The 26,886-nt window shown below is 42.5% G+C and overlaps 1 protein-coding gene across 3 annotated transcripts in view; it reads right to left on the bottom strand.

The window, feature by feature from the left end:
* Positions 1-26,886, bottom strand: part of DCBLD1 (discoidin, CUB and LCCL domain containing 1) — an 82,576-nt gene that overhangs the window by 19,863 nt on the left and 35,827 nt on the right. Inside the window, exons 2-7 of one of the 3 annotated variants that reach the window (XM_050949596.1) lie at positions 25,929-26,141; positions 12,146-12,283; positions 10,248-10,299; positions 9,345-9,414; positions 7,056-7,189; positions 267-307 (exon numbers count right to left, since the gene is read on the bottom strand). In XM_050949596.1, coding sequence (XP_050805553.1) covers positions 267-307; positions 7,056-7,189; positions 9,345-9,414; positions 10,248-10,299; positions 12,146-12,283; positions 25,929-26,141 — 648 coding nt within the window. Of the gene's footprint in view, positions 1-266; positions 308-7,055; positions 7,190-9,344; positions 9,418-10,247; positions 10,300-12,145; positions 12,284-25,928; positions 26,142-26,886 lie in introns of all 3 variants that reach the window. The other 2 variants (XM_050949594.1, XM_050949597.1) reach the window with 2 other exon arrangements.

Raw genomic sequence — 26,886 nt, forward strand, 5'->3', positions numbered from 1 at the left:
GAATGAAAGTGGAACTCCATTCATGTACCAGCACCACAGATGTAATATTATCACAACATCATGGCAGCGGCTTCTCAGCCACATGCATTTATATTATTCCTGGCTTTTTCCTCTCCCCGGTCACAAGCTATAGTTGTAATACACTGGCATCCTCAAAGCCACCACATTATACGTAGTTTGACATTTTTCAGGTTATTTTAGCTTTTACTGGGAAAAAAAATTGCAAGTCAAGACTTGAATATCTAAAATAAAGGTATTTTTCTTACCATTTGAGGTAAACACAAACCGCTTGTCTGAGAGTGAGCCACTATAAGAAAACAAAGGGGTGTGGGGGAATGACAAAAAAGAGTTATTGAACATGTCAGGAGCTGCTTATACAAACTAGCCCAAGATCAGTATATTCACTTTGGGGTGAGAGTATTCTGTATCTAACAATCTCTCAGACCAGATGGACAATCTTCAATATATTCTTGCTATTCATCCACCTCTTGTCAGGGCACTCCTGTTTTTGCCATGGTCTCATAATGACAAAACTCAGACCATCCTTCACAGGTTCTGGCATATACAAATTCTTTGAAATGATTCACCTCTCCCCCAACCCAGACTATCATCCTCAAAACATATTTCTCCTTAAGCATCTCCACTATGCAGAACCTATGCTACTTTGGGGCACTTTTATGCTAACCCAATTTCCCCATCTGCTACTGAAAAGCCACCAAAGCAACAGAAAAGCCACCAAAACCATCACAAAATGCCAAAATGCCAAGGTAACAGGAGCTCTGTATCTAGCCACCATGCACTGCTCAAACAATGAGCCCAATTTTCCTCTCTCACGAATGTAAACCAAGAGTAACTCAACTGAAATCAATGAAGTTACACTGGTGTAAATCCAATATAAGTGCAAGGATAATCAGACCCAGTTAAACTTAATCATACTTTAGTCTGGTCTTTAAATGTGGCCAAATAATACCACAAACGGGTTAAAAATAAACACTCATGCTCTACAAGGGCTAAAAAAATGGAGGTTTTAATCTGGTTATAGAATGGCTTTGCCATAATCAAGTTCAACTAAAGTTTTTAAAATGTCTCTTTTATCTCTGAAGACAGGGCCAAATTTTTTGTCTTCTCTCCCCACTTCCCCCACCCATGGAGTTATTTTAATATAGGACATTAAACAAAAAATAATCCTGCCCCACTCCACAAAACCTCACATAATAGTGCAGAACAGTAAAGTAGCAAAAATTTTAAAAAGTGACTATGAATTATGTAAAAGCAGCAAAGAATCCTGTGGCACCTTATAGACTAACAGACGTTTTGGAGCATGAGCTTTTGTGGGTGAATACCCACTTCTTCAGATGCATGTGGTGGAAATTTCCAGGGACAGGTATATATATGCTAGCAAGCAAGCTAGAGATAACGAGGTCAGTTCAATCAGGGAGGATGAGCCCCTGTTCTAGCAGCTGAGGTGTGAAAACCAAGGGAGGAGAAACTGGTTTTGAAGTTGGCAAGCCATTCACAGGCTTTGTTTAATCCTGAGCTGATGGTGTCAAATTTGCAGATGAACTGAAGCTCAGCAGTTTCTCTTTGAAGTCTGGTCCTGAAGTTTTTTTGCTGCAGGATGGCCACCTTAAGGTCTGCAATAGTGTGGCCAGGGAGGTTGAAGTGCTCTCCTACAGGTTTTTGTATATTGCCATTCCTAATGTCTGATTTGTGTCCATTTATCCTTTTCCGTAGAGACTGTCCAGTTTGGCCGATGTACATAGCAGAGGGGCATTGCTGGCATATGATGGCGTATATTACATTCGTGGATGTGCAGGTGAATGAACCAGTGATGATGTGGCTGATCTGGTTAGGTCCTGTGATGGTGTCGCTGGTGTAGATATGTGGGCAGAGTTGGCATCGAGGTTTGTTGCATGGATTGGTTCCTGAGCTAGAGTTATTATGGTGCGGTGTGCAGTTACTGGTGAGAATATGTTTCAGGTTAGCAGGTTGTCTGTGGGCAAGGACTGGCCTGCCACCCAAGGCCTGTGAAAGTGTGGGATCATTGTCCAGGATGGGTTGTAGATCCTTGATGATGCGTTGGAGGGGTTTTAGCTGGGGACTGTATGTGATGGCCAGTGGAGTCCTGTTGGTTTCTTTCTTGGGTTTGTCTTGCAGTGGGGAGGCTTCTAGGTACACGTCTGGCTCTGTTGATCTGTTTCCTTATTTCCTCGTGCGGGTATTGTAGTTTTGAGAATGCTTGGTGGAGATTTTGTAGGTGTTGGTCTCTGTCTGAGGGGTTAGAGCAGATGCGGTTGTACCTCAGTGCTTGGCTGTAGACAATGGATCGTGTGATGTGTCCGGGATGGAAGCTGGAGGCATGAAGGTAGGCATAGCGGTCGGTAGGTTTTCGATATAGGGTGGTGTTAATGTGACCATCACTTATTTGCACCGTGGTGTCAAGAAAGTGGACCTCCCGTGTAGATTGGTCCAGGCTGAGGCTGATGGTGGGGTGGAAGTTGTTGAAATCATGGTGGAATTTTTCCAGAGTCTCCTTCCCATGGGTCCAGATGATGAAGATGTCATCAATGTAGCATAGGTAGAGAAGGGGCGTGAGTGGACGAGAGCTGAGGAAGCGTTGTTCCAGGTCGGCCATAAAGATATTGGCATATTGTGGGGCCATGCGGGTGCCCATAGCGGTGCTACTGATCTGGAGATATATATTGTCATCAAATTTGAAATAGTTGTGTGTAAGTATAAAGGCACAGAGCTCAGCAGCCAGTTGTGCTGTGGCATCGTCAGGGATAGTGTTCCTGACAGCTTGTATTCCATCTGTGTGTGGGATGTTTGTGTAGAGAGCCTCTGCATCCATGGTGACTAGGATGGTGTTTTCTAGGAGGTGACCAATGCATTGTAGTTTCCTCAGGAAATCAGTGGTGTCACGGAGATAGCTGGGAGTGCTGGTGGCATAGGGTCTGAGTAGAGAGTCCATATATCCAGACAGTCCTTCAGTGAGAGTGCCAATGCCCGAGATGATGGGGCGTCCAGGATTTCCGGGTTTGTGGATCTTGGGTAGTAGACAGAATAACCCTGGTCGGGGCTCTAGAGGTATGCTGATTTCTTCTGGTGTTAGTGTAGGGAGTGTCCTGAGTAGATGCTGTAGTTTCTTAGTGTATTCCTCAGTGGGATCTGAGGGAAGTGGCCTGTAGAATTTGGTATTGGAGAGTTGTCTGGCGGCCTCCTTTTGGTAGTCAGACCTGTTCATGATGACAACGGCACCTCCTTTATCAGCCTCTTTGATGATGAATTATGGGTGCCTGTCAAAATGCATCTTAAAGGGGCCTGATGTTCAGAGGGATGGGTGCTTGGGCTTCCTGAAAATCTGTTCCTTTCAGGATTTTGCCAGTTAAGCACCCAAAAATCAGTAGTCCTGTGGGGCCCAAACTCTTCCTGTCCCCCCTCCCCACCAGTAATGGAATCTGTCCACGCTCTCCCTCCATTACTGCACAGTTGACTCAGTAGAGAAGCTTGGGCTGAGGGCAGAGCTGGGGGGTGAACTGGGGATGGGGGAGAAGCTGAGGCTAAAGGCTGGCCTGGGGGCACAGTTGGGCTGGGGGCAGAGCGGGGATGGAGAGCTCCCTCTCTGACCATGCCAAGCGCCCCTCCAATGTTCCTCTGTACATCTCTAAGGGGTGAACCCAACAGTTTAAGGACTGCACTAGTCCCTTTGGAAAATCTTTGTGAGTATGTTATGCCTTAAAGTAACTTCTGTACTTAAATGACAAAAGAACTCCCCTCCAGGGTTGCTTTTTCATGGTCATCCAGGACAGTTTGTCCTCAACTCTAGTCTGCGGGCTAAGCGTGGCCCAAAGAATTAAATATTTTGAGAACCAAGCTATAGCAAACTGGGAATAGAAAGGGAAGGGTAGCTACGTGAGAAGACCAGTCAAAGTACCACCTCCCTTCACCACTTTCTAGATAGGAAATATTGGTGATTAAAGAAAAACCAAGACTTTCAGAAACAGAGACTGTACAGAGGGAGTTGATTTATTTGGGGGTTCAGGTGAGTCAAAGCAGCAAGAGCAACTGGTAATCGTCTAGGGCATTTCTCACAGATGGGCTCTGTTGCTCTATGTCACAATTTTACATTACATCCCAAAGCATCTTTGCATATTTATTAAATACAAAGTGGTCCACTGACAAAGGCATGGCATGTCAAATCAATGAATTATAGGACTCCTAGAGCAATGTTTACAAAGGTATCTCTTACAAAGTCTTTTCTTTTTTGCATCAAAGAAAGGCACTGAAACTCCGTCTAAAAGAAATGCCTCTAACTTTAGCTAAAAGAGGGAAAGTTACAATTTCTAAAATGTTTTTAAGTTTAAGAAACTTTTACAGTTTGCAGGTCATTAAAAAATGGGCTAGTCTAATTACTGTAAATCATCATTTTTCACATTGTGATAGGTGGCATTTCTCACATAACGTATGTCAGTAAGGCACACTACTGTAAAGCTCCCCATTTCCTTACTAATCTTAAGAGTTCTTTTGAGCAGATTGTGAGAGCTATATGGCTCTACAAAAGAATCCACTTGTGATGATTCTCTGTTGCATTACATTTACATTCACAGGAGGACTTTAATAGTAGAGTCCACCTCAAGGAGATTTTGTAAACAATGCTGTTTAAACCCAGGCCTTAATCTGTACAATTCCTAAACAAATATCTCTGTTTTCAAAGACAGAAAAATACTGTTGCATGCTCAGCATCCCCCACAGGTAAGAGCCCTTTGTTTTTGTTTTTTATTTTGTTTAAAGATTTCCGGGGAATTTATCAACATTTTTTTTTAAAGTAGCAATGGGTGAAAAATCTGTAAAAACCAAACATGAAAGGCCTCTGGGCGTGAGATGGGAGGATGCTTGGTGGTCACCAGAGGCAGTGGGTTGGCAGGGGGTGATAGGAACCCTCTGTTTCCTGTGGGGCCTGTTGCTGCAGCAGTCTTGGTTGCTGGAACCTGGCTCCCTACCCATCTTGCTCCCCCTCTGCAGAGCAGCAGCAGTGGCTGCCAACTGGTAGAAGGGAGCCAGGTCTGGGGAATTCCAGCACTTGCAAAATTTGGGTTAAAAAGCAGTAAAACCCAAACACTTGCTTTTTTCAAAAACTGGAAATAGGCGGGGGCGGGTTCAGTAAAACAAAAGACAAAGGGCTTTACTCATAGGCAAGCTCGGGGGACAAAGTAAAAGCTGATACATTTGCACTTAAGATGTCAGAAATGCCTGATAAATCAGAGCCATGGCCACTGTATCTTCATTATACAATACATGTGTCTAGATCCACACATAGATCATGGAAACTACAAATCACAGATAACAGAGCATAAAAAATGAAGCAAGAGAGGCCAAGGTCAGTTCTAGGGAGGTGGTAAGTGAGCAATTCATAACTTAACCATCAAATTATAATACAGACACATTTACAGGCTCAATGCACATAAGCAGAAGTAGCTTTTGATGAGGTCAACTTCAACTAGAGTCACTAAATGAAATAAATCTTTTGCATATTGAAACCCACTGTAAATGAGATTTTAAAAAAGTATAGAAACCCTTTATTTAAAGGAGTATTTGAAACTCAGAAAATACTATTGTTTAGGTGCCAAAGAGTTATCCTTTTCAGCGCTGACAGTTCTGAGGAGTTTTAGTTATCGCGCGTGTGTTCTGAGAACAGAATAGCTATTCGGTGTTAGAAATACATATTATGAAACCCTTTTAAAAACTTGAAATACAGATCCAGTGTGTTTTCCTACTAATTTTGTCTTTTATCCTTCTGGAAAACACTCACTTCACTTATGTTTTGAAATAAGATGAAATTATTCTCCTCTCACCTCCCCATTTAGTTCTACAGGAAGTGCCACACTGGTCAGACCAATGGTCAGTCTAATCCTGTATCTTGATCCCAACAACAGCAAGTACCAGATACTTAAGGGATGGGTGGCATATCTCATAACGGACAGTTACAAAATAACATGCTCATGAAGGAAGTTTTTTCTAATCTTCGGTCCCCAGGCAGTTAGTGGCTGACTTATGCCTGGAAGCACAGGAGTTTATAACACTGATACATTTTGGGTGAAATCCTAGTCAACGGGAGTTTTGCTATTAACTTCAATAGATTCCAGATTTCACCTTTGTGAATATTCTTATTACTGCTCACAAAGAAATGGTTTGACTGGGTGACCACATGATGTTAGGCGGGCTTGGGAAAAAAAAATAAGGGGAGCGTGAAACTATGGGTGAAAGAAGAAATATTCTCCCAGGCACTCAGCCTGTTAGAATGCTTGGGTGAGAGGGCTTCCCTCCCCACCAATAAACACCTCTCCCATATTCCTGATATTTTAAAATTAAAAATATTAATAATCTTCCTGAGTGACACAGACAATTGCTGGAAGTGCTCACTGCACAGTTAGATATTTTAAGAGGTTTCATTTTTGCCTCAGCTGTAATACATGTAGGGGCAGCAGATAAATGGTAGCTCTAGTAATCTTAAATGGTGCTACAAAAAGCTTGTGAATGTATTTAAAATTTTCATTTAACTCCCCCACTTCTCAGCACTGCTATTTATTCCTTCAATCATATTATTTTAAGGTTTTTGAGGTTTTTCATTAGTTCATCATTGCTTTTTTAACATATTGACTATTTAAATGTATGATTTTGTTTGCAGAACACCAAAAACTTTGTGTATTTGCAAACCAGGTGATTTGATAAATATGTGAAAAGAGAGAAAGAGTAGCACAATCTAAAATTTCTGGTGCATTAATGCACCAAAGACCTGAGACACTATGTCTCTGTGTCCCAGAACTAATGCCATTTTAATTAAGTGTCAGCAAACCAAATGACATTGTGTCTTACATTTATCTTCCAAAGGTCAACTACTAAGTGATAAACACTTAAACGCTTCCAATTTTTTTCCATTCTGAAAGGGGACGAGCTGACAGTGTCCCATCTGCTCCCTCTCTGATGTGGTGGGTTAATTATGCCTCCAGGGTTACTTTCAAACACAGAATAAAAAGACAAACAACTGTGACACTTACTCCTGTGAAAGGATGCCATTGGCCAGGATGCCTTTGTATCGACTTATTCCTTTCTGCTGAATCACATTGATCTGGCCACCCAGCTCATCTGCAATAACGCCTGCGTGTATGGCTGATTTGCACAATAAGGAGGTCTGGAATGTAGAAACCAGAACTCAAACAAAAGGTTAAGTTTGGCAAGTTATTAAAAAACTTTCAAGCTCAACCCACCATTACCTCTCTCATAAGAAGTCAAAGATCTTCAAAATCATAAAATCCTCTGAAGACTTAAGGTGAATATAAAGAAGGAAAGTACAGTATTTTTTTTCCCTACAGGTTATGTTTAAAACTCTTCCCAAAAAACAAATGCTTATTCAAAAAAAAAAAAAAAAACAGACAAAAAAACAACCAACCAAACAAAAAAACAACCAACCAATAAACAAAACCCTGATTTGCTTGTAGGGAAAGTGCTCCAGAATCACCACCTAACACAACCCTCTCACATGCCCCTCCCCAGCAAAAGTAATTAAAAAAGGTACAGTCACTGCTATCTGCTGGGTAAAATTAATGTAAAACTACTTCATGGATTCACTTATTCTGCTGAAGCCAAACATACCTGTTACTTTGTGCAGGGTGAAGAACTGAGGCCTTGTCTATATTTTTGGCAAAAATTTCCCATTGCTGATAACATAGTTCAGTTTCGCCATTTTTAGCAATATTAGAAGCTCTACTGTAGATTGACTGCCACTAGCATTTTAAGGACAATGTCAATTGTGTCCACTTTAAGCAAAGTTAGATGGCACTGTACTTAAAATGCCAGCAGCTGGCCTACACTACAGCTTTGTGTTGCTACCATCATTAAAACTGAGAAATGGTTAGCAGCTATGAGAAAATTCTGCAAACTTTCCTTAGTGTAGACAAGGCCTGAGTGAGGCCCTGCCGTTTGTTGCTTTTCATTTCTAATCATCAGGTGTGGTAAGCAGAGCACCCTTTGATACAAGTTGTGTGTAGAATTTCCTTGTTATTTCAGCCAATTTCCCTATAATTCTCTAAGAAAGAGCAGCTGAACAATCAGTGAACAGTTCGAGGACATGCACTGGCATTTAAAACTCAATTATTACTCCATTTGTGATGAAGAAAGATGCACCTTTATGTAGATAAACTTAGAGATGCTAGAAAGATGTCAGAGGAATCTAGGGATTATATGCTAGACCTGTGGGTGGTCAAAACAGGGTGTGGTATAATACAGGCATTAGCGAACCACTCAGGCTACTTTCTTCTTTAAACAAAGAACTACTAATATAAGGCCTGATCACAATCCATTGAAGTCAATAAGGTGCCACAAATTCAATAATTTAAGACACTGGTAATCCTAAATGGGACAAGTTTAGGAAACATAAGATATCCCAGTAAATCACTCTGAAATGAAGTAGAATTGGTGTCAAAATCCAATTCTAACTGAACTGATTTTTTTCCCTAGGAGGACGGACTTAAAAAAATGGAAAGATTTGTGATAAGCAGGTATAGCACTGTTCAGGGAGTAACAGATCTGGAATTGGGGAGCACTGGATTCTTAAAAGAGAGAGCAGGAATCCTGAGATTGTAGGAATAGTTTAACACGTCAACCAGTACCACTTAGTGGACAAAAAATGAGAGAGGGAGAACAAAAATCACAGTAGCTAGAAGCCAAAAGTATCTTTTTCAGTGCATGGTTTCCTGTGACATGTTTCTTGCTCATAAATGGGTGGTTGGCTTGTTTGGTAACATGTAAGTAGTAAAGTTGCCAGTGAACGGGATTACTAACAGAGCTAAAAGTGAATGACATTTTTGCTTGTGCTGCTAAATAACCATGAATTTTCTAAGGTTGACAACTTGTGTAATATTTAAAAACTGGGCACTGGAGCAGGAGTGACTTTCCCCAAAGTCCCTCCCCTGTCCTGCCCCCTCTCCCAAGGCCCCACTCATTGTTTACTCTTCTTCTGCCTTCTCCTGTCATTCGCTGCTTTTCCCCTCTCCTTTCCACTCCCTATGTCAGGAGGGACTCACCTGTGGAGCTGGGCTAGGAGCTGCAGCTGCTAAATGCAGGTTAGGAGGTGGACCCAGCCGAGTAGGGTCTGGCATGCATGATTACCTGGTCCCTTCCTGCCTGCCCTAACGGGACTTTGGGTGTTGGGTCAGTAGATCTGATCGGACACTCTCAAGTCCCCTTTACCACCAGACTTTCTGGTCAAAAACCAGAGATCTGGCAACCCTAGCAATTGCCTTTGTATTCCATCTTTCTAAAGTCCACTGTTTACCCTTCATACTTACATCTCTGTATCCTTCCACTATATTGCCGGAAATATCACCTGCTATGTCTCTGCAACCAGCAGGACAGTATCTGCTGCAATAAAAGAACAGAAGCGTGTTTAAAACATGGATTGTAATGCCTGCCACACACACACACACACACACACACCCCCACCCACCCACCAAGAAATATTTTTAGAAATGTGTTCTAGCTGAGCATAAATTAGCATGTTTTTAAAAGGCAAATTTGTTCTCAGATTCAAGTTCATTAGCTTACTGCACATAGTAGAACACACAGAGAGCCAAAATACTAATCATTTAAGTGCATTTTTTTCTCTTTAGTTCTGCTTGTTCTGGAAATACTAACTTTCCAAGCAACTCAGAGAAGAAAAATATGCCTAATATTGTTCATGAGCACAAAAAATTGGCTTGCGTTCCATTACGATTTCAAAACCTATTGCCAGGATCACTGCCTTAAGAAACTAACCTAGAAACAATTTTAATGTACCTTGGGTATGATCCTGGAAGATACTTAATGCCCTCAACTCCCAGTGGCATCAATGGAAGTTCAGGGCTCTCAGTACCTCCAAAGGTCAAGCGCTGCATTTTTAGTTTACCCCAGCACTGCCCACTTATGCCACAAATTAAGAAAGTTTTAGCACTGTAGCAGCATCCCTTGTTTGTTCTGGAAAGTGAAGTCTCGGGGAGATGACTCTTCCGCTACTCACAAATAAGCCACAGATAATTACAGCATTATACTGAAAAGGAACTAACTTCTCAAGAAAACACATTCCTGGGGCAAAGGCTAGGCTTTTCAGTATATTACATGCTGCAAACAAAATACTTTATCCAGATACAACAATGAACAGGTCAAACAAGACACAGCGAGACAACTGCAGAGCATAGTTTTGCACTCATATTTACCTGTATTCGTTCTTCACGTGATGATTTGCTCTCTCCAAACATGTGATTAGATCTGTTAAAAATATTACAACTAGTCATTCCTGACTGAAGAGTATAAACGTGTAGAGAAAATTTGGCTAAACATGAAATTATATTTTAAAAAGTCTCCAGATATTATTTATACATTTACATCTTGATAGTTGACATTTTTATTAGCAGGTATGAAACAGCTATGATAGCCTCCCCACCTTCCCTTCCCCTCTTACCTCTGATCCCACACATAAATCAGATTGTCTGCTACCATTAAAAGTAAACTGCACAGTGAAACTATCACATCATCAGGTGTTGGTGTTAAATGTTAGTCTTCAACAACCTGATACATCATCACCACGTGATTAATATCTGAGCCCGAGGCCTCCTTTAATAGGACTTTAATGAGAATATGCTCATTTTCTGCTTAGATGACCCCTATCCCGCAAACAGTCCATGCAGGACTTCAATGACTGCTCTATGTGCATGCATTACTACTCTATAATTGTCCTTGTGTTACTCCTGAGGGCATTCTGCGCCAAAAAAAAAATTAAAAATTCTGTGCACAATCTTTTAAAATTCTGCAAATTTTATCTGTCAAATAAATACAGAGGCTCCAGCATGGCATTGGGGAGCATCGGCTACATGGAGGTGGGAGATCACTGTACAGCTTTGCTCCAAGTCAGACTCTGTGGTGAGGCTGCACCCAACCCTGACACAGCGCAATGACCGGGCCTGCCCAGAAACACCCCAGGGCTCTGCCCCTCTGCACCAAGTGTGGGTGGGCAGGCTCAGCAAAGCAGGATCCAAGTGTGGAGGTGCTTAGTGTGAGGGGATCCAAGTGCAGGCTGCGAGGGTTCTGTGTCAGGCAATCTAGGTACAGGCGGCTCAGTGGTGATCTGTGTGTGTGTGGGTGAGGGGAGGAGGATCTGGATGCACAGGAGCCTGTTGTGGGGTTCTGAGTGCAACAGTAATGGGACTCTGCAGGGGGGTCCAGGTGAAGGTGGTTGGGGCTCAGCAGGAAGGGGTCTGGGTGTGGGGAGGATAGAGCTCAGCAAGGGAGTCTGGGTGTGGGGAGCTCGGAGGGTGGTGGTGTCCAGATGCTTGGGGAGTGGGACAGGGATCCAGGTGCAGCTGGTTGGGGCTCAGTAGGGTGGGAATCCCGGGTGGGTCGTTGGGGTGGTCCAGGTGCCAGGGGAGTGGGACTGACCAGGGAGGATGTGTGTGTGAGGGGGTCTGGATGCACAGGGGTTGGGCGGATGGGGGAGGGAGTAACTCTCTGTACACTGGTCCCTCCTCCAGCAGCTGAGGAGTGATGGGTGCAAGAAGTGGGGCGGGGGGAGTTTGCAGAGCTTCCTATAGTTGGGGGAGAAATCTGGGGGTGGGCCTGACACGGGCCCAGATGCTGTGCAGGGGGAAGAGAAAGTCCCAGCCTGCCCAGCCCAGCCGGGACTAGCAGTTGAGCCTGGTGCAGAATAGGAGCCACCAGCCGGGTCTTCTCCAGTCCTGTTCCCTGCTCCACAGTGATTTCTCTCTCCGCCGGCTGCTGGGTACCCAAAACTGCTGGAGAGGGTCACATTCCCACTTTTGTAGCTTCCTGTTGCTTTCCCATTAGAAAATCAAAGTGAGGAAGCAAAGAAATCTGCGGGGGACATAAATTCTGCACATGCGCAGTGGCACAGAATTCCCCCAGGAGTACATGTGTACACTGTATTAAAAATATCTACATATCTCTCTCTCAAAATTATGGTTAAAATAGTTAAGTTCCCTGATAATACCGGGCACCCAGAGATTGGGCTTTATGAATATTATCAGCACGTTCACCTGTACCCTCAAGTTCTCTCTCTTTAATTCATAAGGGCATTTGCTTTTTGCACTGATTACTATACCTGGATGATCACTACTGGCATAGGATAACAGAAAGCCCCGTCCGGATACATGGGATCCACTCTCAAAGCGAATAGTTGCTTCATTAGTATCCAAGATAATTTCTTTAGGAACAGGCATCTTATTGCCACAGTATGGTCCTAAATGCAGTAAAAATAAGATTTCAAAAGCTTTAGATGACATAAATAAAAAAGGGAATAGACACTCTTGTGATAAATAAGGAATTTCACAATAAACTCCTCCTCTTGAAGTATGATTACAAATGTTTACTTCAGATGTTTGGATTGAGATCTTTGTGGGTCTGAAATCTGAAGTTACTGTAACACAAAAGTGGCAAGAATCCAATCCTGTAAGTACAGTGAAAACTCTGGCATTTAAATTTCCCATTATTTTAGCCTCAAGTGGGTAATTGATGCTCTTTGGCCTTTGAAGTATAGTATTTTTAAACAGCAGTAATCCCATTAAGGAAAGAGTGGAGTATTTAAAGGCAATCCACGGCATCTATGCAGAGTCTGCAAGATAACCTATCTAGATACACAGGTCAGGAAACTTTAGCTATGACTGCAACTTAATACCAAAAAGCATGCATGTTCTTAAAAGAAAACATGCAGCATGAGTAGAACAGGGAAACACACCACCAACACCACTTACAGCATCAAATATTCAGAAACAATTCATTTTTATACTAATGACGGACTATTTTTCTAGCTCAGTCTTAAAAACATCTTGAAACAAGAATGCTTTGAAGGGATTTTTAAGCAGACAATGCAAGTTTATTTTACAATCTTTTAATAAAAAGGGTAGCCTTCATGCTCCCATTGAAGTAGACAGGAGTTTTACTGCTGCTAGCTACAATATCCCAGGATACCATCTGGCACAGTATTTCCCTTGACAGATAGCATAGGTGCCAATAATTCCAGGTTGACCTATTTTCTTCAGGACCCTCTTCCTTTCCCCATAGAGAAAATGTCTTTGTCTTGGATACTGCCCCCTGCTCTTTCCTACTGAAAATAAGTAGGAAGAGCACCAAGAAGTAACTCAGTCTCTGGTCTCCTCTCAACCACAGATGGCCACATAAACTAGGAGATAGTGTAATACTTACTCTCCAGTAAGATGATGTATGTAAGTTCACAAAGAGACTTCTATTAAAAAACATTTGCCCTATAGAGACTATATATTTTTCAAGTCAGCATCTCTCTGCCTGGGAGAAATTAGGCTCTGTGTGCCCCTGCCGAAGCCTTAAGGATTCTTTCAACCGTGACTATAACCTGTCTGCCTCTCCTACCAAGACCATGCCCTTGAAAACAGCATAGCTGTCAATAGCATGTGGTAGAGGAGGACTGGACAGAATTTCCTTTAAAAAACACCAAACCCTACCCATTAACCATCCAGAAGGGAGTTGCTGCTGAATGAAGCAAGGAAATTAAGATTGGTCTCTTTTGGTTATGTAACCGAGAGAACTGCATCAAAGTTCAGGGAAAGGGAAGCTGGTAGAAGAAAAGTCTAGTATATAAACCAGGACTTTAGAGCCTACACAGCTGATTTGGCATATGTGGAAGATGCAATGCTAATCTCCGCCTTTTGTTTTGTTAGTAAACTAAATTTATAGTGCTGTTCCTTTGTGACAATGGCCTTGAGAACATAAAACAATCATTATGGATGAAAGTTTGTTACTATTCCTAAAGATGAGGGTTATTCAGCCCTATGTGCCTGCAACGGTGGAGGCCATGACCTTTGGGATCCATGAAATCACAGCCACAGAACAAATTTAGTGGGCTACACCTTGCCTGCAGTTCCCCCAAAGATCCCACTCCACAACATTCTCAGGCCAGCCCTGTGCACAGTGGCATGATCAGAAGCCAGTTATATACAAGACAGGGAGGAAAAAAATTGTTTAAGCCCCCTAAGACAGACTAAGGCTGGCTCTAGGCTTATAACATATAAGGCAAAATCAGGTATGCACAGCAGTAACAAAAAGGAAGCAGCAATTAGGATTAGAACTGGGCAGAAAATGTCCAGGGTTTGGTGAAAAATGCCAATTTCTAAAACCCAACAAGGTTGACGGAAACATGGTGGGTTTGACAAATTTTTGTGTCCGAAACCTGCCGGGTGGGTTGCTGGGTAGCATGGGCTTCCAGGGCCAGTGGTTTCAAGACAGCCCTGAATCGGACCTAGACCAAATGTTCAAGTGTCAGAATTCTCGTCAAACCAGAAATTCTAAGTTTTAGCCAGCTCTAGTTAGAACATTTCCTTTGTGAATGCATGTTATAAAAATGGCCTATGACTCAGTCAGAGAAGACAAGAATTTCTATAAAATGGTTAAGCTTCCTTTCCTAATTAATTTGCTTATCAAAAAAAGACAGCATCTGCCATGGTGTCATAATCAAACTAAAATATGAAACACACAGGTCTGTTTTCTAAGCGTGATGAGTGGTTTGTCAAAAATCTGTCAATTTTAAGCTTGGGTTTGTCTTTCTAAGGGAGAGACTTGAAAAAGTCTCTGGTGCAGTTATTGGTAATGCAGAATTTTAAAACCTTTGGCATGCTGTTGCATCTCTTCAGAATGATCTGAATGTACAAACTCAATCTCATAGTACCAATATGCTCCCATGTCCACAAGCTTCCCAGAGATTCATTAGGGTTGAATTTTGGTGTTAACAACTATGGGCATTAGAGGTTATGAGATAACATGAAAAATTAAGCCCTATCTCATGCCTCTATTGTTGCTCTCAATAAAGTGGGTATATATACATTTTTTGGTCTATACGTTCTTTTTTTATACAGGCAATTATGAGGAGTTAGACTGTACGATAATGTAACTGTTTTATTTTTATCCAATATTTATTATGGTTGGGAATTATCCAGTACAGCACATTACTGATTTGGCTTCCCTGATTATGTTGTTTAGTGCATGATAGCACCAGACCCTTTTGCCAAGGTCTTCAAAGGGTGGCCCACTTGACTCGGTTTCCTGTGCCTCAAATGAATTGGATGATTACCAATCCACAGTCTTCAAAAAAGTTTTCCCAGGATGATCATCTGTAGTGTAGGGAAGAGAAACTGATTCAAGGTAAGGTATTAATTTTGACTGATATAATTTTGCTTAGCTATGAGATTTTTCACTTTGACAAGTTTTCCTAATCTGTTCTAAATTTTCTTAAATACATACTATAAAATCCTGCTTTTAAAGAAATATATGTACTCCGAGGTATTTTAATAAGGTGGTCAGGTCACCCATTTATATTTTTGCAAGTCAGGGCCCATGTCAACGTCCAGAAATTCAGATTTATTGTACTTTATTTTAAAACCTGAAACTTTACCAAATTTCATTATTTCTTTTTGCAGTTCAGGAAGCATGCCAGGAAGGTTTTACACATGCAATTGCATATAAAATACGGGTTTGTTTTCTACTTTTATTTCTTTTATATTATTATTTCTGACCATCTGTGAAGGTTCCATTACCATGGCAAAGAGAAAAAAGGCAATCTTTCTCACAGGTGTCCATCAACTCTTATTGCAGCCTTCTGATCTGAGAATACAACAGAGAACCAATTTTCAAATTTGGGGCATAAAACGGAGTATTTTAAGGACTGCCAATTCTCTCAAAAGCTTTATCAACATCTAATGATAAAAACGGGTGAGGTTCTTTGGCTGATTCGGCTGAAAAAAATTAGGTCAAAAACTCTCGTGAATGTTGTTTGTTAACTGCCAGTTTCACATAAATGCTGTCTGATCTAGTTAATGTATACAGGCAGTATTTTTTTTAAAATCTATTTGCTTGGCAACTAAATTTAACAAAGAGATGGATGTATATGCCATGCAACAAGATAGGTCTTTACGTGGTTTTGGTATTACTACAATATGCGCTCCTCTCCTGGTAGCAGAGATCTTTTTTCTTTCAAAATCTCATTAAAGACATCTGACTGGTTATGCCAGTTGTGCCCTGAAAAATTTGCAAAATTCTGAGGGAAACCCATTGTGGAAATAGAGCAAGAACTGAAGGGGATTTCAATGCAGTCACCTCTATGAGCAAGAGTCACGCTAGCTGTAACCCTAACAACGCGAGATTTGTAGAAGTGAGAATTGCGTGAGGCGAATGAGAAAGAACTGTGTGAGAACCTGTTGCGACCTTGTGTAGATAAGACAGAATGTGGACTAGTGTCAAAATAAGTGAGAAAAATAAGTTATCAGGATGACCTATGTATAAACAAAATGCAGCTGTTGCTTATTACTGTATGTAATAAAAGGTAAAAATGCTTGCTGTAATTGTTTTATCTTTTGAGAGACCTGCCTAGGAGGGGGAAACCCTGTGTCCTAGAGCACTCCCTCCCTCTATGCAATTGTAAAGAGAAAATAAAGTATCTGCCTTTGCTGCACCCAACCAAAAAAGTGAGAACTGAGTTTTTCTCTGACACCATCATGGCCTGGAGATTTACCATTTTTACATAATTTAATAACTTCTATAATTTCTTCAGGTTCAGTGTCCTCCTCCAGGAGCTCCTGGTCTATTTGATCTACTTTAGGTAGCTTCTTTCTCAAGAAAGCTTTAGGTAGCTGGTTGCAAAGCCTAGAGCCTCCTGTAAAAATTGGCAAATGCCTCACATGTGGTTTTGGACCTGTGGCTAGCTCATATGGAGTCACCCACATTGGAGGAATGATTTTATAATCTTGCATATTTTTTATATTAGCAGGTAGCCTGTCGCTTTTGTTACCTTTTTCATAATAGAGAGTTGTGTAAATCTAGTTGCCTTTTCGTCTGTAGTAGTTTACCTCTAGCTTCTCTTACATACTTTCCAGGATTTGATTTGATCTGTGTTTTAAAGTCTTTCTACTTCTCTTAAGAAGTTTGGTGCCTCCTTTTTAAAAAGGAGTCTTTGCTTATCCAATGCTACTTTTTATGGTTCTCTCTATCTTCTTTACAAGGTCTTTTTCTTTTTAAGTCCTTTAATTTTTTTTTTCCTGTAATAGGCTACTTGCTAATAAATTTGTGTTCCTATATCCACACTCTCCCCTATGCCTCCTTCCAGGTCAGTCATTCTGCTCCCAGTTTATTCATTATCAACTTGATCTCATTCACTTTGACATCTACAGAGGCTTTAGATTCCCCAGGGACTCGTCTCTCCTCTTTGTCTTTAGCCTTCTCCCCTCAAACTGACCCCTGTGCAGCAGGCTGCTTCTTGCATCTGCCTACTCGGGCCTCTTGTGTCCCGATGAGTTTGTCTTTGGAAAACAACTTTTTTAATTGACACTTCTGCATGCTACTGCCATTTATTAAGCAGGGTACTTCGGGTGCCCCAGTGGCCAGGATGGATATGGCAATGGGCTTGGATTATGTTGGCTTCATCTTTGATCTCAGGACCCAAGCAGACGCTATGTAGGGCTGGCTGGAAAACACAAATTCCATTTCACAAAATATTTTGATTTTTGACATTTGTTTTCAGTCTGCATCAGAATGAAATAGCCTGGTAGTCAGGACACTCACCTGGAATGTTGAGGGATCCAGGTTCAAGACCCTGCTGTGCCTAATGGAAGCTGGCGCTTAGAGTCACCCTTCTTTCACAAGAAGGCTTGAAGGTTATTTCACAAAATAAATAAAAATACCCCCAAGCAATCTGGGGGGAAGGGAGGAATGGAAGATTGAGTTAGGGGACAAGAGCTGGAAGCTGACAGACAAAAGTATTGAAATATGGCCACTAGAGTCATTTTCTATCAATCTTAAAAAAAAGAAATAGATTGTTACAATATGCAAACAAGTCCGTGTGACAATTATTTTAGTCTTCCCTGGACCAGTAGTCCACATAGTTGATCCTGTTTTTACATCAGCAGCTAACTACTAGAAGCATCAGTAGCTATTATTTAAAAGGTCATTTTTCTTTTATGAGGCTCTGATTCTGCAGTAAGCTTCATGCAGGCAATGCCTGTCGAGAGCCCCACTGAGTTAAGGGTCTGCTCTCAGAGTGTTCATTGCAAGAATGGGGCCTTATTCTTAAGTTCTTGATGTTTTAGTCCATCTCGCTCTGTGATTAAATGTGTCTTCGGCTTTAAAGCTGTGCCTCTGAGAAAAGGATATGTCCTGCTTCTCTGGAAGGTTGCATGTGCATGGCTATGTTAATATTTAAATGACTGGCTGACAAAGGTGAGCAGTTTTAGTGAAACTGAAGTCAGACTAGCTTTGCTATCAGAAGATTAATAAAATTAATTTTAAACCATTCTAGCAGCCACGTGCACAGCTGTCAGAGATTTTTGCCTTAGTGGTATCCATAGGGTCGGCTAAGGCGCCCCCAAGAGTGCTGTCTTCATGTGCTGGTGCTGCCAACCCTATGCCTTCTCAGTTCCTTCTTGCCGGCAACTCTTGACAGGGGGCAGGAGAACGAGTAATGTAATGGACATCAGCAACACATCTCGAAGTACAACAGTTATGAAAAGGTAGGTAACCATTTTTTCTTCTTGGAGTGCTTGCTCATGTCAATTCCAGTCTAGGTGACTCACAAGCAGTATCCTCAGAGGTGGGCTCAGAGTTCACAGTCTAGCAGCTTGCAGCACTGCTCTACTGAACCCAGCATCGTCCTGGGCCTGCTGGGTAAGTGTGCAATGGGACATAAACGTGCGAATGGATGACCAGATAGCACCCAATGGTCCGAGGTCAGTTGCGACCAGGTCGACTGGTGTTCAGGCGGTTGAGGAAAGAGCAGGGGAGTGGATCCTGGGAAGTGACTGGGGCACCGTCCTCGGGCGCATCCTCAAAATGCCCACTTCTGGCTTCCTTGGCGTTTGGAAGAACCAGGCTAGGCAGAGGAACAGGAAGATGAAGGATGACACCATTTTAAATCCTGTGTCTCTGCCCTTCTTCCTGTAGGAGCTGGACTGAGGGACACCCCATGACCTTGACGGAGGTGGTGGGGGATGGAATGGCTTTCTAGCCTGAGTCGGGAGTTCGGGGCGGGGGGGAAGATGGGCCTGGAAGGGGTGTACAGAGGGGTTGGGGCGTGGAGAGGGGTTGGGGCAGGCAGGGAGCAGGGGCGGTTGTATGGGTTAGGAGTTCTGGGCGTCTTGTCAGGGAGCAGGATGTGGTTGGATAGGCATGGGAGTCCCAGGGGTCTGGCTGTGGGCAGGGGTGTGGATAAGGGTCAGGGCAGTTAGGGGACAGAAAGGGGGTAGGGTCCTAAGGGGGAAGTCAGGGGACAAGGAGCAGGGAGGCTTAGATAGGGGGTGGGATCCTGGGGGGCAGTTAGGGGCAGGGGTCCCAGGAGGGGCTAGTCAGGGGACAAGGAGCAGGAGGGTTGGGGGTTCTGAGGGGGGCAGTCAGGGAATGGGAAGGGGGAGGGAGTGGATGGGGGCAGGGCTAGGGCATGGCAGGAGCAGGGCTCCCTGGGTGCACACTCTAATGAAATGTGCTGTGCATGCCTATGCATGCCTCATAGGTGGAGACCTTGGCATCAGGGACCCAGGTCTTCTGACCAGGAATTGGGGCTGCAGTGCCAGTGTCTTAGGCTGTGGTGATGAGGATTGACACTTGCGGTCCGGGGACCAGGTTTGCTCCACTGCTTTAGAGGGTAGTCCCATAACCGGCTTGCCCATAGATGATGGAGCCTTAGCTGGGTCTGTCACCTGGCTTGGCTTCTGCGTTGCCAGCTGGCCTACTTGCTCTTTGGCCACTGGGCCTGCTTTGGGCACAGATGGCCCTACAAGGAGCTGGGACCCCTGTCGCTCTCAGGAGCCCACAGTGAGTCACTGGCTATGGTAAGGGGTCCAACTGCAGCAGTACTTCAAGTAGCTCCAGGGCGTGCATGTGGCCTAACACAAGTCCCTTGCCTGAAGCCCCCTTTTTCTGTGGTGACAGTGGGTCCCATCGACTTTGACCACAGGACGATGTGCAGCCTCCATACAGAGGGCCCTCAAGCAAATATCCCGCTTCTTTTGAGTTCAAGGTCAAAAGTTTTTGCAGATCCTGCACTTGTCCTTTCTGCGGGACTCCCTCAAACACTTTGAACAGCTCTCATGAGGGTTGCTAGGCCAGCTGCACAATGAGCATGGCTTAAAGCTGGGTGAACAGGACATGCCCCGCTCTGAGGCAAAGTCCCAGCCGGGACTCTAACTACTAAACTACTCAGACACTTAACTTCATGGTCTAAGTATCTAACAACTAAAAACAAAGGCGACAGAACAATGCACTGTAAGAACCACTAAGGCTCTTGCAATACAAAGACAAGGTGCTCTGACCAACCGTCAAGGGAGGAAAGAAGGAACTGAGAGGGAGTAGGGTCGGTGGTGCCTAATATACCAGTGCATGAATGCAACACTCAAGGGGACACCACAACCTACCCTACAGATACTGCTAAGGCAAAAATCTCTGATGACTGTGCATATGGGTGTGTACACACCTAGAATGGCATCGACATGAGCAAGAACTCGAAGAAGTACCTTTACACATGCACTTGTAACTAATAGTTTGGGCTCAGAGTAATACTTGGTTTGGAGGCTTCATCTGGTGAACACCGATTATTAGTAGAGCAACGAGCCTGAGGTATATATGATACTTTTGAAATGCATTAGGTTCCTTATACCTACAGAGCTTACTGGGATTGTAGAGAACTACCAGTAACAACTGAGTGGGAGGGACTTGAGAGATGTGGCACATTTACAGTTAGAATGTTGGTCAGTAGTGATTTAAGAGAATGATTTATTGACCTCTTTAGCATGGGAGAATCAAGAGCCATCAGGTTACAGAAGTGCAGGATTTATTTTACAACTACATTAAAGCTTCTTTTAATGTTCAGCCATTTAAAAAGTGAGATTGTAAATATGGAAATACAATGGTTTCATGCCTAGCTTTATTAAAACTCAAGAAAAGCACTGAGGATGAAGAGTATTAAAATGTCCGTTTTTTAATGGAGTTGAAAGGCAGGGTTTAGTAGTTCACCATAAGCAATTTTCAGTTTCAAGAATTATTAAAACCAAAATGATCTATGGTAGTCTATAAAAACTGTGGCACGCTACAAATTTAAATATTACTTATATTTAGGTGGTTTGTTGTTTAACTCCTAGAGAGTCACAGACTTATTAAAGAGGAAACAGAAAAAAAAATCATCAATCAGGTAATATAAATCCTCAAACCCACTCATTTATATAGAATAGTAGTTTCCATTAGGCTATGGAACATCAATAGTTCAAAAATGAACTGGAAGGTCACCAATGCATTGTAGTTTCCTCAGGAAATCAGTGGTGTCACGGAGATAGCTGGGAGTGCCAGTGGCATACGGTCTGAGTAGAGAGTCTACATATCCAGACAGTCCTTCAGTCAGAGTGCCAATGCCCGAGATGATGGGGTGTCCAGGATTTCCGGGTTTTGGGTAGTAGACAGAATAACCCTGGTCAGGGCTCTAAAGGTATGTTGATTTGTTCCAGAGTTAGCGTAGGAGTGTCCTGAGTAGATGGTGCAGTTTCTTAGTGTATTCCTCAGTGGAATCTGAGGGAAGTGGCCTGTAGAATTTGGTATTGGAGAGTTGTCTGGCGGCCTCCTTTTGGTAGTCAGAACTGTTCATGATGACAACAGCACCTCCTTTTTCAGCCTCTTTGATTATAATGTCAGGGTAGTTTCTGAGGCTGTGGATGGTATTGTGTTCTGCACGACTTAGGTTATGAGGCAAGCAACGTTGTTTTTCCACAATTTCTGAGGAAACTACAATGCATTGGTGCCTTCCAGAAAACACCATCCTAGTCACCATGGATGCAGAGGCTCTCTACACAAACATCCCACACACAGATAGAATATAAGCTGTCAGGAACAGTATCCCTGATGATGCCACAGCACAACTGGCTGCTGAGCTCTGTGCCTTTATCCTCACACACAAATATTTCAAATTTGATGTTAATCTATATCTCCAGATCAGTGGCACTGCTATGGGCACCTGCATGGCCTCACAATATGCCAATATTTTTATGGTCAACCTGGAACAAAGCTTCCTCAGCTCTCGTCCACTCACGCCCCTTCTCTACCTGTGCTACACTGATGACATCTTCATCATCTGGACCCATGGGAAGGAGACTCTGGAAAAATTTCACCACAATTTTAACAGCTTCCACCCCACCATCAACCTCAGCCTGGACCAATCTACACAGGAAGTCCACTTCCTAGACACCATGGTGCAAATAAGTGATGGTCACATTAATACCACCCTATACCGAAAACCTACCGATCGCTATGCCTATCTTCATGCCCCCAGCTTCCATCCTGGGCACACCACACGATCCATTGTCTACAGCCAAGCACTGAGGTACAACCGCATCTGCTCTAACCCCTCAGACAGAGACCAACACCTACAAAATCTCCACCAAGCATTCTCAAAACTACAATACCCGCACAAGGAAATAAGGAAACAAATCAACAGAGCCAGACGTGTACCCAGAAGCCTCCTACTGCAAGACAAACCCAAGAAAGAAACCAACAGGACTCCACTGGCCATCACATAAATCCCCAACTAAAATCCCTCCAACGCATCATCAGGGATCTACAACCCATCCTGGGCAACGATCCCACACTTTCACAGGCCTTGGGTGGCAGGCCAGTCCTCGCTCACAGACAACCTGCCAACCTGAAGCATATTTTCACCAGTAACTGCACACCACACCATAGTAACTCTAGCTCAGGAACCAATCCATGCAACAAACCTCAATGCCAACTCTGCCCACATATCTATACCATCACAGAACCTAACCAGATCAGCCACACCATCACCAGTTCATTCACCTGCACGTCCACCAATGTAATATATGCCATCGTATGCCAGCAATGCCCCTCTGCTATGTACATCAGCCAAACTGGACAGTTTCTACGGAAAAGGATAAATGGACACAAATCAGATATTAGGAACGGCAAGATACAAAAACCTGTAGGAGAACACTTCAAACTCCCTGGCCACACAATAGCAGATCTTAAGGTGGCCATCCTGTAGCAAAAAAACTTCAGGACCAGACTTCAAAGAGAAACTGCTGAGCTTCAGTTCATCTGCAAATTTGACACCATCAGCTCAGGATTAAACAAAGCCTGTGAATGGCTTGCCAACTTCAAAACCAGTTTCTCCTCCCTTGGTTTTCACACCTCAGCTGCTAGAACAGGGGCTCATCCTCCCTGGCTGAACTAATCTCGTTATCTCTAGCTTGCTTCTTGCTTGCATATATATATACCTGCCCCTGGAAATTTCCACCACATGCATCCGACCAAGTGGGTATTCACCCACGAAAGCTCATGCTCCAAAACATCTGTTAGTCTATAAGGTGCCACAGGATTCTTTGCTGCTTTTACAGATCCAGACTAACACGGCTATCCCTCTGATACTTGACAACCAACAAGGCGGCACTTTTATGTAGAAATCCATGATTAAATTGAGTCTTCCCCACTAGCAATTTGAATCATGATCTCAAATTGATTTAAATCAAATCCACCCTGCTCAAGTATGAGTGAAATCTGCCAACTGTGCAGCTGGTTACTGAGAATGTAAATTAGAAAAAGGATGTGGGAACAGTTAAAGTTACTATATGGTAATTTATTTATGCATAATGCTCAACTCTTCTTGTCCATGGACTGAAAAAACTGCAAAACTGAGCCTCCTGAACACATGTTTTTGGCTGATGCCTAATTTTTAAAGGGGAGAGGGGAGGAGGGCAGAGGCACAGGAGGTTAGAACTTCATCCAGTATTTAAGTCTTATTCTCCAACTCTAAAATATGTACATATTTTCCCCCTTTTCTTATTAAAATCTTTTGATTATAAGTCAAGGCTATACCAAAGAAAAATTATTCAGAAATGCAATAATCAAATGGCTGGACGTATGTTACTGGTAACCAAGTTACAGGTGATTTTGTTTTAAAGTGTATTTTAGATAAAAAAAGGGGGAAATTAATCAGATTAATATTGTTAAAGAAGGGACAATATTTGAGTAAGGGAGTCTGGGGCTCTTATGTCAGGAACAGCTGAGAGCCAGACCCCATCCCCTTTACAGCCTCCTTTCACCACATGTGGGATGAGGTGGGATGGGATGGCTGAGACATAGTTAGAGATCATGTGGAAATGATTAAGGAAAGATGATGACCTGCCCTGTACAATTTGTTGCTGGGTTCTCCCAGATACTTTAAGTGAATAAAATTGCAGAAATAACCTGATCAACCCTTCCCACCATCACATCAAACATTTTCAGTCTCATGATCAGCATATATGCAAGTGCTGGATATGAACATATCACTCAACACTTTGAGAAGACTTTCTATTTTAAAAACAACTACTCACCCACGAAGGGCAATAATTATCTTTATCTCCATTTGTGAGAAAGACCCTAATAACTCACTTGGTCTTATTGCACCATATGAATTATAGCTCTATTACACACATGAATGAAAGGCAATCATCATTCTTTACTCTCAAGATACTTTGTGAATCTGTAACTCCAGAGATTCACACACTTTACTGAGACAAGCACCACGCTAGGGTCACCTTGAAAACCAGCAAACGTTCAAGTAGAATTTATCTAACTCTCCCCCTCCCTTCTACTCCAATGGTTTTCAACCTTTTTTCATTTGCAGACCCGAAAAAAAAATTTAAATGGAGGCGCAGACCTCTTTGGAAATCTTAAACATCGTCTGCAGACCCCGCAAGGGTCCGTGGATCACAGGCTGAAAACCACTGCTCTACTCCAACCCATCAGTGATTTCCAATGTTGCACGTACAGGTGAGAAAACAGTACAGATAATTCTTCAACCAACATTCCTTGTTTTATGTAAAATTTTATCTAATAATAAGAACTTATATGGTGTAGTATCTGTTCATTCTAATTACACACACCTTCATCAGAATATAAAGCAGTGACTTTTGTTAGTGCTCACACTGACATGAAAGGTAATTTACCTCCTACATGATGAATGGGTGGAAAGGTTCAACATCAACTACAGTTTTCAAAAGTTGATATGGGGGAGGCACGGGGTATCCCCAGAGAGGATCCTAGCTCTTCTGAATAAGCAGTTTTAACATATCTATTCGGGATACATAATTTAACTTCTAGTCCAGTTATTTTACCTCAGTGAAAACTGGCCGAGCATTTGCCATTTCTGCTTTCACGAAAGTTTGGGTACTAAAGCTTATGAGTTAACAAAATCTATTGTTAATTAAGGTTTGTTCCAGTCCTAACTCCTTCTCTAGTCCAGTCTTTTGTTCCTAAGTCCCCTGCCAACTGCAGGCTCCCCTGGGCACCTTCTCCTAGCTTCAGGCTTTCCTTTACCACAATGCAATAAAAATGTATCCTACTTAGCCACAGATAGGAGAGCCTTTGAGACTTATTGCAGAGCGATCAGTTACAACTGGCATCTCACCTCTGTTTAGTGAAGTAGTGAAGCATTTCATTTTAATTGTATTGCTGCTATATACCACAAGGGTGTAGGAGAGACTGATCAGTTAGCATTTGCAATGCCTAACCCTTTATGCTTTCAATATAAAGTTCATAATTGTTAAATTTCACATATTTCGGGCTAAAACTGTCAGTGAACATGCTAGTACTTGTTGCACATTCACTTTGGCCAGGCAGTTGTATAGCATGTACAGAATGGTCGTATTTCTATGTTTCTTACAATATGTGAGACACTAACCACTTTACATGCTTGAGAACAGAATACTCTAGCACACAGGAAGATTTTTCTGATAAGGAAACAAGGTAACAATTTCCATACTTTTCCTCTGATCATAATCAATTAAAACCCACAATCTTAACAATTTATGATCTTACCCATTTTTCATACATACCATGGATTGTTGAAGAGCTAAGGACGGTAAGGTAGTTAGATTCACATTTTTGGGATTCAATATCCAAGTCTCCAATTTTTAAGATCAGTCGTTTTCCCTGAGGTATTTGAATTTTCTTTTCACAAACTGTATAATTGGGGTAAGTCCCAGGATAGTTCTTGGATGCCAGAGTGCCACTGTCTTGATATACCACCATGTGCCCACATCCATCCCCTGTTTGCAGTGGAAGGGGTGAGAGAGAAAGGAAGTAAAAACAACATATATAAGGCATTATCATCAATAGTCACTCACTAGTTTCAAAAATAAAGCATTTTATTTTGTATTACTCCTCCTCAGCTCAGTCATCATTATACAGAAGTCCCTGTAAATTTAAAATTGATGGAGTCAGAGCATCTTTCTTTTAAAACAAGAAGGGGGCATGGGGGAGAAACTACTGTTTCAAGTTTGAAGGAATCACATACAGATGAATTTATTCTAATGTTCTATTTTAGGGCCAAATCCTGCTGAGAATGCGAGCACAAAATGTAGTATCTGGCTATCATGATTTTGCCATCATTTTTCTCCTAGTTACCACTGCATGTTTCAGTGAAATACAATACATAGTATTGCTAGGGGAGAAGGAAGTTGGACCATATGTGAAAGCAGAGAGAATTCAACTCCACACTACGTCACCACTATTATAGTCAAGTTTATTCTCTTCCCCTCTTATCCAATTGCACACAGAAAACAGACACTGAGTGGGCAATGGAGCAAAAGCACTACAGGATGGTTTAGAGCCACTGATGGTGCACAACTGTCAGTTACAGCATTAGGTATGACAACTGGAAAGTTCAAATGAAAACTCTAGCCACCTCTGTTAGAATGGGCGGGACAGAGATTGAGTAGAGAAAGCATTAGTTGAGAGAAAGGAAGCAATCGGTATAGAAAAGAGACTCAGATTACTAAGGAAGCAATACAC

This window comes from Gopherus flavomarginatus, chromosome 4 (assembly GCF_025201925.1).
Source record: "Gopherus flavomarginatus isolate rGopFla2 chromosome 4, rGopFla2.mat.asm, whole genome shotgun sequence".
Classification (NCBI taxonomy): Eukaryota; Metazoa; Chordata; order Testudines; family Testudinidae; genus Gopherus; species Gopherus flavomarginatus.